Genomic DNA, 21,604 nt, shown 5'->3' with positions numbered 1-21,604 from the left:
CACTAACTTTCCTCCTTCCATCCTGTCATTTACACCCTGTAGTAACCATTTGTTTGGATTTCTTGTACATGATTAAATTTTCACTCCCACCGATAAGTGGGGACAGGTGATATTTGTCTTTCTGTACCTGGCTGATTTCCCAGTGCTCACTGGAAGGCTAGTATGGAGGATGTACCCGGCACACCAGCACAGTCCAGATAGCTAAGGTGCTGAGTGTCAGTAGTGAAAAGGAATGGCCTTAGGGTCATGGTTTAGAACTGTCAATGGGGTGTTATCATTTAAAGTTTTCTGGGAAAAGTTCTTCAAGTAATTTTCCACCTAGGAAACACATAAAAGGCTCATGTGGAAAGGCAGGAAGATGCACTAAGGCAGGTGTTGTGTTTCATTTGCAACTGCTACCATCCCTGTTTCAACAGAAGCAAGACAAAAAGAGGAGATCAAGTAGGAGATGAGAGAGCTTCTAAGCATGAACAGTGATGTATGAATGTGTATGTACATATCAACATGTATGTGCATCACTACTGCTCTTTTGAATAAGCAGAGAAGATCCACACACCTGAAATTTGCCATGTTACCTTCTTTGTTTTCCTTAAAAGCTTTATCTAGTCCTGTTCCTGAAGTCAGAAGATGACTTGGAGTGACCTCACCCAGAGAATAATCATCCTTTCTCTCACTGGACCTGGAATGGTGGGAAACTCCTCATAGTTGTGAGACATGCACACACTTTGGTCATGGGTTCTGTGAAAAAATCCATAGACCTTATCCTCATCCATTTGGCTTTTTCAAATATTATCGTCATCTGTACCACAGGAGTGAGAGACATAATCACAGTCATTTATATCAATAACTTCCTACTAGGTGACATTTTTTGTAAAACTGTGTCTTACTTGAACAGGGTTGCTCGAAGTCTCTCCATCTGCACCACCTGCCTCCTCAGTGTAGTCCAGGCCATCACCATCAGTCCCAGGAACACCTTGTGGACAAAGATCAAACCACACACTGCATGCCAGGTTCTTCCCTACCTCCTCATCATCTGGGTCTTTAGCTTCCTCATAAGTTCTAACTTGCTCCACTATACCACAGCAGTCAACAGCATGAATAAATCTGCAGTTAGAAAACATGTTGAGTATTGTTACCTACTGCCAGCTCCACACTGTCACGCCCACGCTCCTATCGACCCGCAATAAGAGGCAGACGCGAGTGAAGTCTTCCGCGGTAGTCTTTATTGTGCACACCAAGATGATGAAGAGGAAGGCCCCGACCCAGCTCGTGCTCTCGCTCTTATCGGGGATGGCTCCGCCCAAGTGGCGGCTTATTGGTGAGCCTCTAGACCACGCGCCAATCCTGCAGTTTGGATAGGGCAAGAGGCCTGTGCACGCGCTGATCACGCCGCTGTTCACGCGTCAGCCCTCAGCGCATGTGCAAGCGCCTGCGCAATACTCTCCAATGTACGTGACAGGAGCTACTCCTGCTGACGTGTTTATTTCCGCCAGGCGCCATCTTTAGGCCACCGCGTGTGGCAATCAACATCACCGCGTGTGGCAATCAACATCTCCCCCTTTCTTCTTTACAAAAAGAGCCTGTCTTAGGTTGTGGCTTGGGATACTCTTTACCCGTCTAGGGAGATCATTGTCAGATACCAATGGCCTCCTGTCTTAGGTGGAGACATCCTAGCCATCTTACCCGTCATTGGCAGCAGTTTGTAGAGAAAGTCGGCAAAGGTCAAGCTGCTGACATGGGTCACCCTTCCGCGTGCAATGGGCAATCCCAGCGGAGTGCAAGGGCTGTTGCATTGGACCTTATTCATTATTGAGCATGGTTAACCAAGCCTGGGGGGAGGCACCCTCTTGAAGGGCTAGAAGGGCCTGGCGGATAATCACACGATCTTGAGTAGCCCTCTGTCTTATGCGATAGAGGCAAAAAAGGGCAAGCACCAACCCGCCGCATAAGAGCGAGAGCAAGACCCCCACTCCCGCCCATTCCTTTATAGAGGCCGCAGCGGTTTTGATCTAGTCTGTCATGGAGTGTGCTATTGAAGGATCGACTCTGGTGGAATTAATCTGCACGATCGCGATCCTTAGATCTTGTTGAAGCTCGTCGAACTCTTTGGTCCAATTTCCTAAAAGATAACTAGACAGTTGTCTGGACAAATTAGCAGCATGTGAGCCATTAACAAAAGGAACCGATGTCACACATAGGCCAGGAAGACGCCATTGACAGCCTAATTGTGCTACTTCCCACAGGGTGTCGACCTGGTCCTGAACCAGATCGACTCTCTGATTCAAGACCATCAGGCCCCCTTTTAGGTGGCTATTAATGTGGGCCTGATTTTGTAAGGCTTGGGCTGTAGCAGCAGAAATGTTATTTAAGGCAGTGGCCGTCTGTACAGTGGTGGAAAGGGCCACGGCCGCCGTAGCGGAGGCTGCAAGAGCTACGGTAATAGCGGCTATCAGAGCGGCCGTTATCCCAAAATCCCTCTTCTGGCGATATAGGGTCAGAGCAGTGGGGGTGTCCACGGGCCAGGGAAGCCATCTCGGGATGTGCATCACAACAGCTCCATCCCAGTCATCAGTGGCATTCCAGCATTGTGCCAATTTGCACCATTTCTCAGAACAATTCAAAGATGACACTGGTTGGCCTGTAGATTTAAACAGCAGGAACAAAAACGGAGGAATCACACAAACTGGAGTGGAAACAAAACTCTCTGTCCTAAATTCTTTGGTAACATTTAACGAGGTCTCAAAAGGTTCCGTAAAATTCCAGGTAACATTGGCAAGCATTATCTTGCCTCCTCTCAACATTGAAAATGGTTGCAAATCTGTACAGGATCCATTAATTCCACAAAGAAGCCACTGATGCCAGGGATTCACAAAAATAGATTGTACTGGATTTTGATATGTATAATTAAGGCCACTATAGGAGTTATTGCGCCAGGTACCCATAGCAGGAGAAAAGGTATATTGGCCTCGTCTGGCCCACATAACCATGGGGGACTGACAGGAGGTCCATGGTTTCAAAAGTTTTGATGAATAGGGCGTGGAACAACGGGGCATCCATTTTGGCTGTGATGGAATCGTCAGATTTCTATTAAGATGGCGGAGTGGCATAGCCCCAAAAATTATGGTGGCATTGGCAAAAGGAGCGGCCTCAGTAGATGGCGACTGTGTGGACAACAAAGTTTGCCTAAGCCATTGATCTAGCTTCTGTGTCCAGGTTAACTCTGGCTGATCTACCCACGCAGCTGCCTGTGGAGAAAAAGTAACACAAGAATAATCCTCGCTGGCAGAGCCACTCCAAAACTGAAAACACAGGGAGCCACTCAGATCCAAATTATAGCTTGTAACATTGGCCTCTTCCAAATCCATAGGCAAATATGGCAAATCAAGGGTCTCATTTGTGGTAAAAAAGCGAGGAAACACAGCCGCTGTATGGGTGACCGGCAGGGGCCGTGGAAAGGCAGTTAGAATGCCCCAACGATGCTCAGTCATGGCTAAGCTGGATAGAAGCAGCACCCCAACTAGCACTAACAGGGTATTACCCCAAAAGGGATTCACAGTTCTCATCCTTGGCAGCGTCCTCTTCGTCCTCTTGCGAAGGCGCTGCTTCAATCGGGCCTGGACAGCTGCGGGTCAATCGTGACGGAACCCAAATCGGGACTGGAGCATCCTGTGGAAACACACAAATAGCTCCTCGAGCTTGTCTTATTACCGGGTCTGGACCTTTCCATTTAGTTTCTAATACATCCTTCCATTTGACCCATGACTGTTCTTTAGTAGAGGGAAGGGAATGCCGATCGGCGGCGCTCAGGCCTTTCTCATCTAGTTGTAAAAAATTAATGGTAAAAAGGGCCAGGGCCAAAATGGCCCGAGGGCTATGGCTAGTGAGGCCAAATGAGTCCCAGGCGGTTCTCTGTTTTTGTATGTACTCTTTAATGGTGCGATGAGCGCGTTCAATTATTCCTTGTCCTTGTGGGTTATATGGGATACCAGTAATTAATTTCACACCCATCTGTTTGCAAAAGGCATGAAATTTCACCGAAGTATAGGCAGGGCCATTATCAGTTTTGAGACATTCAGGTTTACCCCACGCGGCCCATGCTTCTAGGCAATGTTGGATTACATGAACAGCCTTTTCCCCAGTTAGTACTGATGCAAAAAGTATGCCTGAAAAGGAATCAACAGATACATGTACAAATTGATTTTTCCCAAAGGAGGGGACGTGTGTCACGTCCATCTGCCATAGTTGATTAGGCCTCAATCCTCTGGGGTTAACCCCTTCATGCGGAACAGGCCTAAATTCGCAGCAGGCAGGACAATCAAGAACAATCTGGCGTGCCTCTTTTCTAGTAATCCCAAATCGAAGTCTAAGGGTCTGGGCTGAAACATGAAACTGTGAATGGAATTGGCGGGCCTTCTCCTCTGAGGAAGGTGGAGACACAAGCATCATCAGAACCTGAGTCCTGGTGGCGGCGTCTGCAAGAGCATTTCCTCTAGTTAGTGGTCCCGGTAAACCTGAATGGGCTCGAATATGGGTTATATAAAAGGGGTGGTTTCTATGCCAAATGGCCTGTTGAATTTGTTTAAAAAGATCTGCCACCGGGCCGGACTCTGAAATAAAGCCAGCGGCCTCTAAAACATTCACCGCATTCACCACATATAGGGAATCAGAAACAATATTCAAGGGCTCTGAAAAGGTTTGTAAGGCAAGAAGCACCATATGACATTCCACTCTCTGAGGAGAGACTGTTGAAAAGGACTTGGTTATTATCCTCTCTTCAGCAACCAGGGCTCCAGCTCCTGTCGAGGAGCCGTCAGTGAAAACTGTCAAAGCACCAGTAAGAGGATGAGAGCTGGTTTTCTCTGGAAAAACCACAGGATGTCGCTGTAAAAATTGTAATAATGGGTGTTTTGGAAGATGATTATCAAAAACTCCTTGATAGGTAAACATTAAGATGGACCACTCATTGCTGCATCCACTCAAAACTTGTAATTGCTGGACAGTATAGGGGACTATTATGCGGTCTGGATAGCGCCCAAAATGACACAAAGCTAATTTTAACCCCTTAAGTACTATGGACGCGACCGCAGATGGATACCATTGAATAGACTTAATCTGAGAAATCTGAGAATGAATCCAAAGCAATGGGCCTTGTTGCCATAACACAGCAGTGGGGAAAATCTCTGTAGCTAACACACATAATTCAAAAGGCTGATCTTGATCTAGGCGAACTAATTGAGCCTTCTCTATGGCCTCTTGAACTTTCACTAAGACCTGTTGTGCCTCAGGTGTGAGTGTTCGTCGGGAGGCAAGATCAGAATCGCCTTCAAGTAGGGCGAACAGGGGCTTTAACTCCTGAGAAGAGATCTTAAGGAAGGGTCGTAACCAATTAATATCCCCCGCTAATTTTTGAAAATCATTCAGTGTTCGCAAATGAGAAATTTTAAGACTTATCTTTTGAGGCCTAACATATGTTTCTGTGATTAAAGATCCTAAAAAGGCTTTTACCTGCTGCATTTGAACCTTCTCGGCTGAAACTATAAGGCCATAATTCTGTAGAGCCCGCTTCAAATCAACATAAATTTGTAATAACTGGTCTTGGTTTTGGGCACAAATTAGAATATCATCCATATAATGGACAATACGAGCTGTTGGAAACCGGTCTCGTACCGGCTGTAACACTTGGGCAACATAAAGTTGACACATGGTGGGGCTATTAGCCATTCCCTGGGGCAATACTTTCCATTGATAACGCTTATCCGGCTCTTCGGCTCTTCATGATTAACAGAGGGAATAGTAAAAGCAAACCTCTCCCTATCTTGTAATGCTAATGGTATAGAAAAAAAGCAATCTTTTAAATCAATCACTAATAACGGCCAGTGTTTAGGGAGGGATGACAAAACTGGGAGGCCCCTTTGAACGGGACCAAAACATTGCATCTGTGCATTTACAGCTCTTAAATCATGCAAAAGACGCCACTTTCCTGATTTCTTTTTAATAACAAAAATAGGAGTATTCCAAGGAGAAACAGAGGGCTCTAAATGTCCCAAATGTAATTGTTCCTGAACTAATTGTTGAGCAGCTTGGCATTTCTCAAATGATAGCGGCCATTGGGGAACCCAAACCGGTTCGGCTGTTTTCCAAGGTATGGGCAGCTGCATACCAATGGCTGCTATTAAAAACCCAGGGGGGTGCTGAAGGCGCCGGAGTTGTGGGTGCCTCTTGGCTCCGCCCATTGCGGGAGGAGGGGCCACAACGTTCCTCCTGGCCCTCGCGTTCCCTGGAGTCTTTCTCACCTCTCCTTTTTCTATTATAATCTTTTCTTGGTCTACGCTCTTCCTCTGAGTCTAAAGATTCTGTATCTGAGGAAGAGGGAGCTACTTTTAACTTCTCTAACTCCGATATCGGGTAAAGGGAAGATTTTTTCTCTTGACTATGGCCATTTTTATCGTTTTTCTCATTTTTCTTGACTCCCTTTTCTTGTTTAAGTTTGGTACCAACTCTCTCCTCCCGCTCTGTTTCTGAGAGGCTATCTTGGGCTAATTGAAGGCAATCTCGACCCTGAGTCACAGCTTCTTTGCACCGGTCGTCTTCTAAACATGCACGAATCAATCTCCATAGCGGCATAACTCCCGGACTCAAACGGTCACGCTCCTTAGCTCTCTGTAAATCTTTACCGAGTTTCTCCCAGGACCGCGGAGTCAATGATCCGGAAACCACATACCAGGGTGCATGACAATCTACTTCTTTGATAAAGCCTTCCAGTGTGCGCTCATTAACCCTTAAGTTGCACGCCTTCAAAACTGCCTGTAAAGGCTTAATCAAGGAAGTCTGCGCACCCATGTCTCAGGGTTAAATTCCTCAAGCCCAGTAACGCCTCCCTCTCAGAGCTCCTTACCTATTTATGGCCGCGGTTCTGACTTCTCCCCGTATGGCACGGGGGGCCTTCCTCTAGGTCCTGAAATTTCCTGGGTTTTCGGCACCAGTTGTCACGCCCACGCTCCTATCGACCCGCAATAAGAGGCAGACGCGAGTGAAGTCTTCCGCGGTAGTCTTTATTGTGCACACCAAGATGATGAAGAGGAAGGCCCCGACCCAGCTCGTGCTCTCGCTCTTATCGGGGATGGCTCCGCCCAAGTGGCGGCTTATTGGTGAGCCTCTAGACCACGCGCCAATCCTGCAGTTTGGATAGGGCAAGAGGCCTGTGCACGCGCTGATCACGCCGCTGTTCACGCGTCAGCCCTCAGCGCATGTGCAAGCGCCTGCGCAATACTCTCCAATGTACGTGACAGGAGCTACTCCTGCTGACGTGTTTATTTCCGCCAGGCGCCATCTTTAGGCCACCGCGTGTGGCAATCAACATCACCGCGTGTGGCAATCAACACCACACAAAATCAAATGGCTTGTCCTCTGCTTCATGGCTCTTCGAGACCTCACCTTTCAGAGTCTCATGGGATGGAGCAGTCTGTACATGGGTCTACATCTGTACAAACATCACAAACGTGTCCTCTACCTCCAGAGATCCAGGTGTGCTAAATATCCCAGCCCAGAGATCAGAGCCACTCAGAGTACTCTCATTCTCATGACCTGCTTCCTGTTCTTTTATTGGGCAGATTTTATTTTCTCCTTCTACTTAGGGTTCACTCAGACACAGATTTTCACATTATCCAATGTTAAACTATTTCCAGAATTTGGTTTTGCCAGTCTCAGTCCCTGTGTCCTGATTGCCAGAGAATTCTACCTTGCTAAATGCTGGAGTGCTCACTGAGGGGTGCAGGATACAGCTTCACTACTACCTTTTCTAGTCACTTAATATATATTTCTAGAAACTGCCTGTCCTTGAATGCATGAAGTATTAATTCATTGAGGTCTATACAAATACTTGGTTTCTAGAAGAAGCCTCGTACTAGGCAATCTAAGCTTATTCCGATGTTTTGGGAAGCTAGAAAGAGAGTCTTCCTTTGCCTTCAATTTGCCATTCCTAACACATGGTTTTATGTTCTGTTTACTTGGTTTTTGCTTGATTTCATTCTTTCAAGAGCAGAATGACAGACAGGATAAGGTGAGTGCAATTGCTGTTTTCTGTACAAAAAAGTATGATTATTATAAATCAACAAAATAAAAATATATCAGATAAGAATGCACTAAATATGAAAGTCAAAAAGTTCTGTTAACACCCAGTTTTTTTTGCAAATGTCTTTTATCTGATTATTCCACAAGCAAAAAAATGGGTGTTTTTTTATTACTTCAAAACAGTTTAAAAATTAATCCTTTTAATCATTACATTTGCCTTGTACATTTGCCTCAATGCTGTGCAGACATGATCACTATCAATTCTGGCGTTTGTCTTTACTTCAAACAAAATCTTATATGTATAAGACAGTAATTTCCCATGTTTTCCTTCCCCTATCACCTGTCAATTTCTGTTTCTTCCATTTCTCTGCACTGGATTATTTTCACCTCACAAACATCTTACTGCAATGGCAGTTTAAAGATGAGCCCATGGAATGTGAGCGTATGTCACCTGGTTGAGACTTCATTGTCTGAAACCTTGAGTCTAATTGTTGTTGTTATTACCATTATTATTGAAAGTGCAATGCAGAGAGCTATCATTTTCTGGTTCACATCCCAAATGACAATAAATGTCAGCCAGAATTCAGACACTAGGGACTCTGTCATGATCTCTCTCACATGAATAGCTAGGGCCCAGATACTTGGGCCTTCCTCCTGTATATTTTCAGAGGCATAAAATGGGTGAAAAAATGCATAGCCAGGAATTGAAACTACTGATACAGAATTCAGACATCATAGGTGGCGGCTGCACCCACTGTACCAGTGTCATTTATCTAAGGCAAAAATAGTGTCTCCTTTCAAGATAATATTTCACGGCAGACATTTATTTGTATATTGATTAATTAATAGGCATTTGTTTCCATCTTCTGACTGTAGTGGTCACTACTTCAATAAATGCTAGTCTAGAAGTCCTGGCTCAAGTATCTGCTTTCGCTTGTTTGAATGGATGCCTAGGGTGGAATTGCTGGAGCATGGGATCATTCTATCTAATATATGAAAAACATAAATGTTAAAATCTTTTATTAGTTGCTGAAGAAGCAGCACTGCAGATGAGCATGTTTGGCAGCAGCATCCTCTGTGGTGAGCAAGTTGAAACCCCTCATTGCATCACACCTACCACAGGTCATCCTCATTTTTCCTGTCCCAGTCTCTGTTTTCCCAGTGCAGCCTTGGCACCTGAGCTATGGGCACAAGTTCCCTCCCTGTCTCCAACCCTGCCTCTCCAATTCCTTGTCACTTTGTTGGACACTGCAGCAAGACTGTGCTTCATCTGAATCCTACCTTGGCTTTAGTTTCCTCTAAGGCCCACACAAAGAGATCAGAATATGCATCTCCTGGGATGGGACTCTGCACAACGAATCTTTACAGGGCACTTCAGTTTCCTACAGCCTCATCACCTCTGGCTCCTCCCCCTTGTAGGGGTGCATTTCCAGATTGGGATCCTGCTCCTCATCTTTGAGATCCTCCTTTTCCTGTCCTGAGTTGCTCCCTGGCTCTGTTTTCTGGTCTGTTCAACTTAGGTTGTGCTTTGTTGCTTGGTCCACTTCAGCTCTGTGCCAGCCCACCAGCATGAGTAACTAAAGGGGAGGACATGGTCCCTAAACTGCATTGATGATCCTTCTATCAGGAAAATCCTGCTCATTTCCATCCTCCTACAGGGACCCTCCTTCTCCTAATTTTCTAAGGACACATGACCGTGAGACTGCTGCCTCTGGATCTTCTCTGACACTGAAGAAAGATATTTACACCACAGTCTTCCCTCCAGTCACAAATAGAACTGTCTTCGTTGCGGTCTTGCTATGCACTCCTGGGGGAAATTCAAAGGGCTTCAAGACCTACTTTCAGTAGATCTTTCTGAAGGGCAGTCTGGGTTTGAGGCACAGACTCGTCTTCCTCAATTCCTCTGGGAGGACCCTTCCTTAGACCCTGCAGCTGTTTCACAAGCTGCTCTATCATGGTGTTTTCCTCAGTGATGGCCTGTGCCACTCCCCCCAGATTTACTCCTCAGATCAACCTCTTCTCACCCAGGCCCACAGTACACTGGCTTCCTCTTCAAAATGTTCACCATCCACACTAGCATCCTGCTTTCCAGTTAGCTGGTTATGACATTGCACTGACACATCAACGTCCTCTCCCTTCTTGCCCAGCAATTCAGATAGAATTGTGGACATGATTCAACAACCCTTGAGTGGGGAAGCCCATGAATTACAGCGGGTATATATAGTGGCCAAAGAATTTTGTTAGCTTTGAAAATTAAGCTCATCATACGGTTCCATTTTGCACATCCTGTGCAAAGCCAGTCACTTTGAGGTGGCTGCCTTGATAAAAATGACTTCTACAACCTAGTGGCATTTGTACCCTGGGAGGACTGTCTGGCTAAAATCTTCTGGCTTGGACAGCTTATATATTCAGTCAGCATTTTGGTCAGGAAGAGGAAAAGGATTGTAATCTAGGAACCAAGGCAGCATTTATTTGTGTACAGATTCTTTAGGCAAACAAAAGCATTTTTTTTCTTTTTTTTTGTTTTTTTATTTTTATAAAAATATACAGAGGCGGATATACAGAGAGGAGAGACAGGGAGGAAGATCTTTCGTCCAATGATTCACTCCCCAAGTGAGCACAACGGCCAATGCTATGCCAATCTGAAGCCAGGAGCCTCTTCCGGGTCTCCCACAAGGGTGCAGAGTTCCAAAGCTTTGGGCTGTCCTTGACTGCTTTCCTGGGCCACAGGCAGGGAGCTGGAAGGGAAGTAGGGGCTGCCGGGATAGAACTGGTGCCCTAATGGGATCCCGGGCGTGCAAGGCGAGGGCCTTAACCACTTGTGCCACCGCCCTGGGCCCGATTGTGTCCCATTCTTAAGATACATTCTTACTTGTGATCCTACGCATTTTGGATAAAGGGGTAGTCAAACTGTAGTAATCCTGTTGCTGAGTCACCTCCTTCAAACCATTTCCCTGGAGTTCACCTCACATATCAGCATTGTGACCTTGATATTCTACATCATTACCCATGTTCATGTTCTCTTTACATTTGATAAAAATGTGATTTTATTGTAGCTTTGACTTACTTTGCTATAAGAAATTGAGATTGAATCTCTCTATGTTCAGTATATTGCATTCATTTTTTGTTCCTGGGTAATTTTTTGGTGTTATCTTTTACGTTTTCATCTTGCACAGGTCTTCATACCTATATCATGAGTGCTAATCTAGAATTCCTTGTTATTAATATGTTTGACCAGCTGACAACCTGTTGCTTAACTTACTTGGTACACTTTTGTTAAGCATGTTGAAGGACTGTGTCAGGGCATCATGTAACTTTCCTTGAGGAAGTCATTTAACTCATTGGGCCTCGTTCTCTTACTTATGCCTTTGGTTCTCATGCAGCTCAAATAATTTATGTGAAATGCTGTAGAAGCATGAGGGGTGGTCAAAAACTTCATGGAAAATAGGATAAAATGTATTTATTTTAATGCAAACATATTTGGAATCTGAAAAATTCTTACTCTGTATTTGCCCTGAACTTTAGAAAGGCCTCTCATGTAATTCAAAATGAAATCAGTGTGTTCATCTCCTCTCATGTGCTAAGGACAAATGTGAGAAAAACAGTATCTTTATTAAGAAGTTGTAGACATCTAGATTTTCTCTGTGTCTGGACACAAGCTCTGTCAACCAGGCCTGAGTTGTGACAAATATACACTGGAGCTTGAACAAAGCTAAAAGCTGAGCAGAATTTGTGTAAATATGGGAATGTGTCACCTCCCAGCTCCAGGCAACCTTTCTGAGCTGAGTGGCCAATGAGACCAAGATAGCGGTAGAGAAGTGTGGGATGTGCAGCTCAGGATAGGTAAGGAAACACAGCTCTTTTGATCAGGTCAGCTCCTATGGGCACCCAGGAGGCTCCTCATGGTCCTGCTCCTTCCCTATCCATTTACCTGGCTTATCTGGAATGAACACAGCTGCTCTTGCAGCTGAGCCACAGCTGCAGTCAGAGCTGCATACAACTCTTCATATCAATGTCTGGGCTTGCATCAAAAAGGGAATTGATGGGCAGGACTCTAAAGCAAGCCTGTGCTGCAGGAGGTACCTGGTAGGAACCTGGCTGCTGCCTCCTGTTTGCTGTTTAGTGCACAAATGAGGAGGAGGCCATTTCTGAAAAGGCTTTAGAGCCCCAGAGCTAACAGGCAGTGCTGCCAGTGATGCTGTGTGTCTAGCTAAGTAGGTCTGGATCATAACTGCAGAATTGGAGTGCCCACAGTCAGTGGTGTTATGATGGTTCATAAAGAACATTTAACAGACACTGGGAAGGGCAAATATAAGGGCACACCTGCAGGGGCTCTCAGCATTGATTCTCACACACACAATCAACATGCTGGTCAGCAAGCAAGCGGTAGCATCTAAAGGCCCCCTTCAAACTTCTGGACATGACACTCAAGACTGCCCTGAATTCTGAGACTTGATAGCCATGAATATTAATATTGAGTGCCTCTACAATGTTAAGAAAATATATTTGTAATGCCTTTGTGATGGCTTATTAGAGAAAGTTGTGATGGTGCAGCCATGTGCACATGCCTGCAGTTTCATGGTCTGCTCTTCCCTGTCATTTTCCAGGTTGGTACAGGGCAGAGACATAGCACTGTCCTCAAGGCAACCTGTTGTAACAACACAATGCTTCTTGAACTTTGTCTTTCCAGAACACAGATTGGCAGATACAGTTACTTGTTTCATGCTTTTCAAAATTGTAATAATTTTATGGATAACTCTTCACACACTAACAGATATTCACTGAAAAGGGGAAACCACCTGGAAAGACATTAAATCAAATAAGTACACAATAAAAAAAAAAACTCAAATAGGAACAAGAGAAATGCAAATTTATCTTTATGTGTGTTTTCAAGCCTTTTCTACTCATTATTGATCTGGATATCACCTATAGAGTTGAATCTGTATTACATAATTAATCAAACTTTATGCTGTTCCTTTTAATTATTATTCTATATTAAATTTTTCCAAGAAATCAAGGTATTGCATATATTATTTTTTTATTATTAATGACATTGCATTATGTGAGACAGTTTTATAGGTACTGGGATTTCCCCTCCCATGGTGGATTCTTCCACCTTGTTGCATAACCACAGTTCAAGTTCAGTTGATAGTCTTTCATTGCAAGCACATACCAAGCATACAGTCCAGCATCTTATCGTCCAGATAAGTTCAATGGCTTGTTGGGGAGACCTTCTTTGGTCTGAAGGTAGAGCCAACTGAGTATCATCCCAATCAATTAAAAGCCTCGACATAACATCAGCAACAGTTTATAATGTTATAGAATTAATTGACATAGTATTGAGTAACCAATATGTTAAAAAGATGACAAGTTCTGAACCACATCCTGTGACATCTACATTGACATTTCAATTTAATTTATATACAACCAGGTTCTATACATCTTAAAATGGCTATAGATTACTGTTCAGCTGTCTCATGTCTATTTTTATTATATTATGTAGCATTTTATAGCATTGAAGCATAATTTTGCTGAACCTGGCTTTTTTTGGGTAGTCTAGACTGGCTTATAACCCTTACAAGATATATGTCAACAGTTTAGATGCAGAACAGTTTTAAGAGGGGTGTGCAGAGAAATCCTCAATACCCTAGTAATCTTTGTGTCCCACCTAGTAAGGTATAAATGAATCCAAGCTGATCATTTCCTGTCTAATTCTAAGCTTTCCTTGTTGTTCTCTAGCTATTCTAGATTTTTTTTTTGTTTGTTTCTTTGGTTATTTGTTTTAAGAGGTGTGCAGGGTAATCCTGATGGACATTGAAGAGAGCGTGGGGACCTCAAGTTGGAACCAAGCGAGGAACAGAGAGAGCTCCCCTCCCTAGTCCCGAAGGAAGTTTACTGTTCTGTTTCTGTGGACTGCTCAGGGTTCTTGGCTGTTGTTCTGATGCCATTGGATCCTGTCAGGAAGGATTTGAACTTCTTCCATCCAATGTGGTAGATCAAAGTGGGAGTGGATGAGCTCAGAGTTCTTGGCCTCTGAGGGCACTCGAATTCCCCATGGTCTTCTTGGCAGTTGGGATGTAGTCCTTGGTGCTCATACTGATATTCCTTGGTGAGGATCCGGGAGTCTTCAGGGATACAAGCCTCCTCCTCTCCCCCTGCCTCACTCTGGGGTTCCCCCCATCCCGTTCTGTGCATATGACCTCCTGTAAAGAGGTTATCAGGATTGCTCTTGATTCCCCCATATGTCACTGTAGTTTAACTACCGTCTAATGCTAATTTGAGTCAGTTGTCTATGAGTTACCAATTATGATCCTGGTAGGATGTATTTTACGTCTTCCTCACACATTCTAGGGAGATGGAAAATTTCTCTGCTCTCCCACCCCATTATAAAATAACATAGGGTATTAAAAGAATATTAGGTTTTACAGTTCTTTGATGTGGATCATAAGCAGTCTGATTCACATTGATTGTTGGTTCATTGATTACTTCACAATATCTTATTGCATGTGAGATAGGCTGTTTGAGATTCAGATAATATTACATTTTATAGGTACTATTCATATTGACATCATTTCATCTTAAATTGAGGCAAACATGTGGTATCTAATGTTTTGGGATTTGCTCGTTTCCCTTAGCATTATGGTTTCCAGTTGGGCCCATTTGGCCACAAAGAACTGTATTTTGTTTTTTGTTTGTTTGTTTGCAGTTTTTAATAGCTGAGTAGTCTTCCATGGACAGGATGACCATAGCTTTCTTATCCAGTCTTCTGGTGATGGGCATTTCAGTTGCTTTCATGTTTTTGCAATTACTGATTGTGCTGCTATGAACATAAGGTGCATGTTGGTTTCTCGTGTAACAGGTGTTTTGGATATATTCCTAGGAGTGCAACTGCTGGATCATATGGTATGCAGATTTTCAGTTGTTTGAGTGTTCTCCATACTGATTTTCATAGAGGCTGTACCAACTGGTAGCCCAACCAGCAATGATGCAGTGTTCCCTTTCCCTGCATCCTTGCCAGCAAGTGTTGTTGGTGATTTTTTTTTTTTTTGTATGTGGTGCAATCTTACTGGCTTTAGGTGGTACCTCATTGATGTTTTAATTTGGATTTCCCTTATTGCCAGCATTTTGTCATGTGTTTGTTTGCCATTTGGGTTTGTTCCTTTGTGAAGTGTCTACCCATTTCCCGTGCCCATTTCTTGAATGGCTTGTTTGTTTTGGTATTTTGGTTGTTTTGGAGTTCTTTGTATATTCTGGAGATTAGCCCTCTATCACCTATGTAGTGCACAAAGATCTTTTTTATTTTATGACACAGTTCCTTAGGCTCTGGGATTTCCCTTCATCACTCCTCAAGCCCTCTCCCCATATTGATTTCCTCTATATAATTGTAATAGTATAGTTATAAACAGTCATAATTCCATCATTGTAGGCACGGACCATGCAGAGAGTCTAGCATCCTATTGTCAAGACAAATTTAACAGTTGGGCCCCATGGGATAGCGTATTGTTTAAGGTCTTTTGGTCACTTTTCAGGGTGGCACTGGTTCCTTCATTTGACTCAGTTCTTTTCTTGTTACCTCTCCCCATAACTTTATGTCGCATTGTCACCTTATGGTATTGGTCTCTCATGTGTTCTTGGGTTTTTCTGAAGTAACTGAGTCTGATCAATCTCTTGGAAGATCCTTGAGTAGAGTTACTCACATTATGACACTCCTAGTGAGTGGGTATGAGAGGGTTTTTTAAAATAAATATATTTATCTGTTGCTTTTCAAAATTATGATTATTATTTAACTTAGGTGTCAGTTTTAGCCTTGGAAAATATTCTTCCATCTTTCAAACTTCTTGACATCCTTCTGCCACCCTGTGGGTGACCTGAATTACTGCTTTCCTTGATGTTCTAATTTCCTCCCAGATCTAGGAGGATCTGAGAAACTGGTTTTGTAACTTCCACTTGCACCTCCCAGCCTGTAGTGTGCTTACTTCCCTGGCAGAGCTCAGCTGGTAGTGAGAACCCAGTGCCATGGTGATTGCCAGCAATACACGACCCCAGAAACCCACTCATTCACTTTTTCTTTTCCTCATTTCTACAGTTCTGTGGGCCAGGGGGAGCCTCTGTCCTGAAAGATATTAGGTCTCCCTTTCTTGTAGTTCTCAGGGCCCACTGAGTAGCATAGCCCTGGGATTCTTTGGGTGCAGGAGGATTTCAGACCCCAAATTCTCACAGCTCCCTTGTTTTACTCTCCGGATGCCTGCTCCGCAATGGCGCTTCCTCCTCTGGAAAGGTCGCTTAGCTCTGCATCTGCTGCACTTTCCTCACTTTAATCTTCCTTTGCCTGTGTTTTACCCCAAGGACTCAGATGCCCTTCTTTCCTTGTAATGGGCAGGTACCTTTGGAATTTTCCCCTTGTCTGTGACTCACTAAACTTTGCTCAAGTCTCCCTAGCCCTGGGCTGAGCCCTCCTTTACCCTCTTGGATTGTCACTCAGTCTTTGGTGTGCATTTCACTGTTGTGTGCCACATTCCTGAGCCCTGCAATACCTGGGGATTTCCCACTTCTTTCCCCCAATTCTCCTCCTGTGTCCTCTCCTCTGTTGACTCCTATCCCCTTCTTTCTGCACCCATGGTCACTTTTCCAATTGCTACTGCCATCGGCTATCTTCCCATCATGACAACCTATGCTGCTTTTGACACTTTTTTTGCTCAAAAATTAAAACAAAAATTTTACAAGCATAAAAGCATGTTTCATTGGTTTACTATTGTGGTGTAGTGTATTAAGCCACTGCTTGTGAGACTGGCATCCCATATAAGCATCATTGAAATCCCTGCCGTCTTGTTATAATTTATTTTCAATATCAAGCATCTGGATCCCTGACAACATGGGAGATCTAGACAGAGTTCCAGGCTCCCAGATTCTGCTAGGACCAGCCACAATGATTGCAGCTATTTTGGGAGTAAGCCAGAGTATGGAGTCTTTCTCTCTTTTATATTACATTTTACAAACCATAACTAAAACTATATGGGTCAAATATGCTGGCTCTTTAGACTAATCCTGCACTTATGGTGCCAGCATACCGTTTAGTCACCAGCTTGTATCCCAGCTGCTCCACTTCTAGTCCAGCTCTGTGCTTACGGCCAGGAAAGCAGTGGAGGATAGAGAGAGTGTTGGGACCCTGCGTGCAGATGGGAGACCCAGATGAAGCTGCTGATTTTGGATTGTCGTAGTTCCCATTGCTATTGTCATTTGGAGATGGAATCTGTTGATGGAAGCCCTGTCTATACTTTTCTCACTGTAGAGTCTGCCTTTAAAACTGAAATGCAAAAATCTTCTAAAAAACATGAATGAATAAGTACAAATATACTTCAGAGACCAATTCTGACTCATCCAAGTTGTGGTTTCCTGAGACATGGTGGTGAATGGTAGAGGTAGGATGAGACCATAGCCAAGTTCAAGGAACCTGAACCCTCTGAGAGCTGCTCATCACTGTGCTGTCTTCTGCTCATTCATGTAGATTCAATGTAATCAGGATCAGAATGTTTCTGGACTCAAAAGTTAGGGGCACAGCAGGGAGAGGGCAGAGCTGGCCCCAGGGACCCCTGGTGTGCAGAAGGGGCCAAACACATTACACTGACATGCTGACAGCACTGAGAGTGTCCCTGATTCTGGGACCAGGGAAGGATAAAAGGCCTGTCTGTGCTCCTCTGCCACAGCTCCTGCCACAGCCCTAGAGACTGCTCAGGTGAGGGAGGCTGAGTGTGTGTGTGTGTGTGTGTGTGTGTGTGTGTGTGTGTGTGTGTGTGCAGGGGAGTTGCCTTTACTCTGGAAGGGAAGCTGTTCTAGGCAGGGCTGGTGAGTATCAGGTAGAGATAGTAAAAGTTCTCAGTTCCTTTGTCTCTATGAAATAGGAGGTGTGAAATCTAGAAAGAGGATGGCTCTCACTTCCTGGTGCATCACACTGCACCTTCTTGTGTGACCCTGGAGGGAGATTCTGTACAGCAGCAAAATTGATGCCTTGAGCCTTGAAGCCTGCTCCATATCACAGGTGTGAGGGTGGCTGAGCACATCAGGCAGCAGTGGGCTAACAGTCAAAAAGGGGAGCTCCCCCTCCCACAGGTTCTTGGCCTTTGTGTACTTTGCAGCTCTGGGATGGTTTTGTTGTTTGTTTTCACTTCATTTGTCTCTTACTTTGAATATCCTTTTGTACTTCAGTTTTCTTCAGCACGGGCTCCTCATAGCTTTATCAGGTGTTTTAGGATTTTGACATTCATTTTGTAATTTCCCTTTAAAGTAACACTCTTTAAACACAACACAGGACACTATTTTAGAATTGTAGACACACTGGAGGAAGATCAGCTGTGAGGAACATGAAAAAAAAAACACCAATTATTGCTGTTTAGAAATGGTTGCAAAGTGTTACCATACACATGCAAAAACAACATTCACCCATGTGTCTGCTTCTCACTGCAGAGCAAGCACTTCCTTGTCCTTACAGTGGATTGGGGTTACAGTGATGGTGTGTAGACAGACTTTGGGGCACCCAGAATCTGAACTTCAGAGTGGGTGATTACAAAGATGGTTTTATGAACCTCTGCATGGTCACACCATCCAGACCCAATGACATTGAATAAACTAAGAATGAGTCAGAATGTCGCTATGAACATTTTCTGTGTGTTGTGGAAACTATGAAAGCATCTACAAACTTCTTCATGTACTGATCAGACCTGTTTTGTATTGTTATGAATTCCCAATTATTAAATCATTTATGGAGCCTATGAAAGAGGAAGGTATACTAGAAGATACAGTTGTGTCTCAAGTTGTGCCCGCTTTAAAATGAAGAAGCAGTGACTCTGGAAAGGAAGTCTATGGTCCCCATATTAAGGATGCAAGTGCAGGTTTAGATGGGGTGCTGCACTGACACCTCTCACATCAGTTACTGTCTGAGGGTTTCAATGGGATTAGGCTTTCAGGCTTCCCGAGGTGGGGGGAAATCTTGGAAACACTGGTACATTTTAATGACAATAAATCTTAGGGTTGTATTTATGATAAAAAGCTTACTTTTATTTTCAAATTCATGTTTCCTGGGATTCTAACTCAAGCAGATGATGATCCATTACTTTTAAAGGTGAAGTGTCTAAAGAAAAAAAAAAAACTTTCAAATCAGAAGTATAACTTCTCTTTTTGCAGACAGAGCCTGTCACTTTAAGCCAAGTGAGGTGTGTGGCCTTGTTTCCTCTTTGCCTTGCCTCCCTGCAGCTGGTATTACCATGACTCTGTTAGGCTCAGCTGAGTCTTTCAGGCAGTTTGCTAGGTCTTCTCTGACATTGTTTCTGGATACTTTCAACTCCCTCCATTCAGGCCTTCCTCTCACCCAAAAAGGCCATGTTTGAAGCCTTCCTGGGATGTTGGCTATGGATTCAGCTGGAATGCATTCAGCACAGTCAACTCTCAGGTCCCTGTTGCACTGCAGAGACAGATTATTGATCACTTGCCATGCTGAGTGCATTTCTCTCTAGATACACATATTTTCTCCATTATGAATGGCATAGTTCCTGCATGGTTGCTAAGAGGGTTCTCCTTCATCCCTCCCCCTTGACAAGGTTCAGAAGAAAACTTGCTCCAGCAATTTCTCCTCTTAATGGCCTGTGAATTCAAGTGCCTTGAGCACTGAAAAATCTGGACCTAGACTGCAAGCTCATAGAATAAAAAAAAAAACTGGAAAACTGAATCTGTCCTAGAAGTAAACAGGTGACTGGAAAATATCTGTGTGCCCTTAAATTTTATATTTTTAATAATGAGATTTTAATTATATATTTCTGTCAAATGTTTTTAAACTGACAGACAAAATTAAATGAGTTAACCAGTTTCAATGTGAATTTTGGAATCTATATATCTTGAGGAATGACTAAATCTGGCAAATTAATATTCACATTACCTATGATATTTCTTCCAATTTCGAGATTCTGATACATGAAGTAGTTACAAAGGTGTGTACGATATTTGAACACCAGTATAAAGTACTGGAGGACTGAGAAAAGGTTAAACCTAGCAATTGCCAGTTGGTGTAGTGATTAAGATGCTGCTTGAAACACACACTTCAATTTGAGAGGGCTTGAGGTTGAGTCCTGGCTCCCCCGATTGCAGCCTCCTGCCCAGGTGCACTCCAATAGGCAGCAGGGAGTGGTGAAGAAGTTGAGTTATTGCCACACACATGGAGAGATCCAGATTGGGTTTGTTGTTCTCAGGCAACTGCAACATGTTGCAGGCATCTGTATAGTGCAGATTGGAAAGTTTTCTCTTTTCTTTCCCTCTCTGACCAGAACAAAAACAAAAGACACATACAATTATATTCCACTGATATCACGAGAAGTATTCTAAGAAGGATGCCATGGATAATATTAGTTTAACAGTATATTGGTTTTATTTGAAAAGCAGTTACAGAAATACACACACACACACACACACACATACACACTGCATAAACTCTTTCTCCCCAAATGGCATTAAGGGTGAGAGCTGGGTCCAGCTAAAGTCAGGAAAACATTCAGATCTTCCACATGGGTATAGATCCTAGGACCATCACTGCAACAGGCCACTAGCTGGGATATGAATTGGACATGAAGCACACAACACTCAAATCTGTGCCTATATGGTGCACAAGCTTTGCAGACAGTGGCTTAGCTTGCTATGCCACCATACTGGCACCCATGGCTAAAATTTCAAAAACAATTGAAAACAGTCTTGAATTTTTAAAGGAGAACTGGATTCTAAACTGAGACAGCATCATGCTCAGATGTTTGGCCCAGAACAGAGCATTTTAAAGCTTCAGACACTTCATTGTTTGAAGCATACATCCCAAAGAATCATTTTAAAATGAGTATGTCAGCTCTATAGTGTGATCAAGAAGCTCAGAGAATTAAAGATTTAAGAGAACCCAGCCTAGGGGCTGCCATCTGTCACTCACGTGGTACTCAGTAGGGCAAAGTGACCTGCTCTGTTCCCTTCCCTGGGCCTCCTTTTATGCATCCCCAAGTCTTGACTTTCATTTATTTTTTCCTCTTTCTACTCCTTAGAGTGAGTGCCCTTCAATATAATGAAGCTTTTATTTTGCATGTACTGAAAGTCAGAGGTTTTGGAATTCAACAAAGACTTATAAGCAGATCAAGGCAAAGAGAGTAAAGGTTAGTTTGCCGTGCTTCTCTGGTGGTGCTCATGACTACAGCTGGTAATGTGGGAGACTCCACCAAGTTCAAGCCCTTCTGTGGGATGAGGAGACACTGAAGCTCCTGACAGATGTACTTTTAACAGTGAAGGTCATGAGTTGTCCAGGACACTGAGTTCTTGGATTCACAGAGAAAGGGAGTCTCCTCCAATAGCTGCTTCCCTAATGTCCTTGGACTTCATCTCTGTCATTCACCAGTGCATGGACAGACAGCAGCTCATGCTCATTTTTCACTTGATCAACTTCCATTGAATATCATTTCTGCCAGCACAGAGCCAGGATGCTTAGACCCTACATATAAAATGAGACCTCTCAGGAGTG

At 43.8% G+C, this 21,604-nt stretch overlaps 1 protein-coding gene across 1 annotated transcript; it reads left to right on the top strand.

Annotated features, from left to right (window-relative positions):
- Nucleotides 1-588: 588 nt before the first annotated feature.
- LOC121162099 (putative vomeronasal receptor-like protein 4) lies at nucleotides 589-7,765 on the top strand. Its single transcript, XM_040988930.1, is given in 3 exon segments — nucleotides 589-694; nucleotides 697-1,143; nucleotides 7,377-7,765. Coding segments are annotated over 3 exon segments (903 nt in total). The 5' UTR covers nucleotides 589-627.
- The last annotated feature ends 13,839 nt before the right edge of the window (nucleotides 7,766-21,604 follow it).

This window comes from Ochotona curzoniae, unplaced genomic scaffold, assembly GCF_017591425.1.
Source record: "Ochotona curzoniae isolate NIBS_2020 unplaced genomic scaffold, NIBS_Ocur_1.0 contig_513, whole genome shotgun sequence".
Classification (NCBI taxonomy): domain Eukaryota; kingdom Metazoa; phylum Chordata; class Mammalia; order Lagomorpha; family Ochotonidae; genus Ochotona; species Ochotona curzoniae.
This window is presented reverse-complemented; position numbering and strand designations above follow the sequence as displayed.